We start from the raw sequence: 3,634 nt of genomic DNA on the forward strand, positions 1-3,634 counted from the left end.
TATATATATATATATATATACTGTCAGTTTTGTTTGCAATTAGATAGATAGATAGATAGATAGATAGATAGATAGATAGATAGATAGATAGATGCATGTATGTGTGGGTGGCGTGGCATAGTATGAAAGGTTGTACTCAAAGGTTAATCACGTTGTAATACACTATCATCATTATTATTATTATTATCATTATTATTATTATTATTATATCTGGTTTCCAATCTGCTATAATTCCTTCGTTTTTATTTCAGGTTTATGATCCCGACTCTGATACGAAGTTAACGTACCAATTATTGTTCTTTAAACAGTAAGTATTACATCATTTTGTTGCCCGTCATTTCTGTTAGTCTCTAGTAATCAACTCCCTTTTTTCCCCCTCATCATGATTTCTTTGTCCGTGTTACATATTTTTGCTCTTTCCAAAATGCTCATTTGACTTTTAAGCGTTCTGCATTATATAAGCTGCATTAGTTGCTTGTTTTTTTGGGGTTTTTTTCAGAGATGAACGCGTGTCTATGTTCGTTAGTTTCTGGGTAGGTCGTACGTAATTTAACAGTCAAAGTTAATTACTTTATTCAAGTAATGCATCTTTGAGACAAAAAAAATGGATCGATGTTTGCTAGATTACAATGGTAGGCCTAGCAAGTCACGCTGTTTAACACAATCTCTTGGTCCTTGGTTGCGTTTAGCGAAATAGAATCTGTTGCAAGTATGACCTGCACATATTCTGGCTAGGCATCGGTCACATCCGTCTCAGAAGACCATATCACCCACGTGAGAGAACTACATCAACCAAATTAGTCAGACAAGGCTGCTCAATCACGTTACTATGAGGACTACATCAATCGTATTAGTCTGAGGAGACAGCATCAATAGCTTCACTCTGAGATGACGGCACCAAACATATACGTCAGAAAGAATTACATTACACACAACAGTCCAAGAAGAGGGCCTGCAACGAGTTGTATGTGCTAGTCCTACACTCCAAAATAATCTAATTTTAGAAAACTACACATTTTATTGGCATTGATACTAATAATTACGTAAAACAAGATGGGATCTGAAATGGGGAAGTAAATACATATTACTAGATACTTGGAGATATTTTGCATGATGCTCTATCAATTGTGACCCTAATCGGTCTGGTAATTTCATGTCATGAGAAGAGCTATCGGTTTTCCTTGTTACAGAGTCGTACAACATATATATCAAACTGTGTTTTGATAATTCAAACATATCTGACGAAGGGGTTTGGTTATTTTGGTGTATTATGTAATACATTAATAAACAAATAAATAACCATTCTCATGGAAACGTATGTAACGTAATTGAACAGACTCCATTCTTATTCATTCACTTCATATATATATATATATATATATATATATATATATACAGAGACATTTCAAAACTGTTAGATATGATTCTACCGGATGAGAAACCAATAGAAACGTATCTATCGATTTTTGAAACCTTTGTACAATTGCTAGACGCTCTATATATTAATAAAATATTTTACTCTGCATTCCGATTCACTGTCATTTCTGCTCTTCTAAATCTTCGTGTGTATATGTATATATGTGTGTATGCAAAGACATGTGTGTGTATGTATGTATATATATATATATATATATACATATATATATATATATGGGGGGGGTAATATACATGTATAGGCATGTACGTGTATACATTTATTCATGCGTATGTTTGTGTATGTCTATATTCATATTTTTATGTATATATATATATATGTATCCACGTATATTTATGTGTGTGTGTGTGTGTGTGTAAATTTACCCAAATACTCACACACACACACCAACAAATTCCTTGTCAAAAGGTCTAGATACAAAAATGAAGTTTTATATTTTTCTAAATACGTTTTGTTATGACAAAATTTAATTATCTACAGGATATTTTCAAGTTACAAATCTAATTAATATTATATATTATGATATATGAATGGTGAAATATTATTTCATAATTTCATCTTGTGTTTGACAATTCAGATACTGCAAAACACGGCAATATTTTACTAAGTTGATGGAATTGTCATTTCCATAAAAAAAAAGAAAAAGAAAACGGTACAAATTATTATTATTGCTTGTGTGGCAATGGATTCACGTTTCCGAAGACATCAATTCAACCAATTCTATCTGTCGGGACTCACCAGAGGGCATTGTTTCCCTCTGTCAGACAAGTAGTTACAAAAAAAAGATGGTAGACTGTTATTACAGGCAATGTGGCTAGAATGCCGCAGGAAAAGATTACAAAACAGATTCTTTAAGCCAAGCGCACCAGCAGATTAAGTTATAATTTGCTGGGAGGTATGGGGACAGTTTTGTTTTTTGGTTGGTGTATTTTTTGTTTGTCCTATTGAGTATCCATATGAAATGATTGGGCGGATTTTTAGGGGTTTCTTTTTAGTTCGGCTTAGGGGTAGATCAAGAATAAGATAGTTGGATAATTTCCATAGTCGCAATTGGGGATACGCTTGGGAATCTAGAAGTGTAAATAATAGCTCTGATTGGACCCATACATTACAACCAAGAATAGCGGGCGGCAGAAAAATGGATGGACGAACAGAACTCGTACCTCAAGTCTTCAAGTTTATCTTATTATTCATCGTCTTTGTGCTGCATTTAGTTATGCACTTAGCAATTCCATACAAAATACAGTTGCCAGCATGAGCAAAATGTTACATTAAACATAATAAAACGTTCATTATAGAGAGGCTTCAATTTGCTTACAAAACATCTCGCTAAAAACAAATCCAAAGCAGTCACATGGTCGTCTGTAATTTTTTAAGGATTATAAAAATTAAAATAAAGAGGACTGCTTTTAAGTCATGTTTCTGACTAAACATCCATTAAATGATTTGCATCTAGTATTCCTTTCGTCTGTTTTCCATCAAACAAAAGGTACAAACTTTGGTATACACTTATAATACCCAGCCATTATGATATGGGATAGGGCGTTTCTGCATAGGAGACGGCAAGGGTGCATAGCCAGAAGAATTTCCTTACTTCAACTCTGTAGAAAATACATGATATGAGATAATAAAAGAAAACTGGAGCCTTATGATGTTAACCAGTTTCGAATTTAACAGAAAAGGTAGTGCGTATTTAGACTCGAAAAATACCCACAGGTTACTGCTGCAAAACATTGGTCGAAAGTATACTTGACCTCGTTGCAACTGTTTTAAGGACAAAATGGATGCCATATATGTGTAACATTTATACCATTGATATTTTTACTTGTGTAACTTATTCTGTCTTTTCTTTTCTAAAGCATTATAAGAGCTACTCATTGCTTTTCATCATAATCGGAGTATAAAAACTTATTTTATCAGTATATTCAGACATTTATTTAGGACATGTATAGATAGATAGATAGATAAGCACATAGACTGATAAATAGATAGACAGACTGATACAAATAGACAGATACAAACAGACATGCATAAGGCGGGAGCATGCGCGCGTGTGTAAGTTTGCTATGAGAAACAGGAAAACTGGAACCCAAAACATGAAAATTTATATATATGCAAATATGGATATATACCGGCATCTGTGTAGTACAGAGTGCGATGTAAACATATATATACATATATACACACACACACACATAT

The 3,634-nt window shown here is 33.3% G+C and overlaps 1 protein-coding gene across 2 annotated transcripts in view; it reads left to right on the forward strand.

Annotated features, from left to right (window-relative positions):
• Positions 1–3,634, forward strand: part of LOC106880429 (uncharacterized) — a 139,790-nt gene that overhangs the window by 47,395 nt on the left and 88,761 nt on the right. For both annotated transcript variants that reach the window (XM_052974878.1, XM_052974879.1), the window contains exon 3: positions 252–307. In XM_052974878.1, the coding sequence (XP_052830838.1) occupies positions 252–307 (56 nt within the window). The remainder of the gene's footprint in view (positions 1–251; positions 308–3,634) is intronic.

Source organism: Octopus bimaculoides, chromosome 19 (assembly GCF_001194135.2).
Source record: "Octopus bimaculoides isolate UCB-OBI-ISO-001 chromosome 19, ASM119413v2, whole genome shotgun sequence".
NCBI classification, from domain to species: domain Eukaryota; kingdom Metazoa; phylum Mollusca; class Cephalopoda; order Octopoda; family Octopodidae; genus Octopus; species Octopus bimaculoides.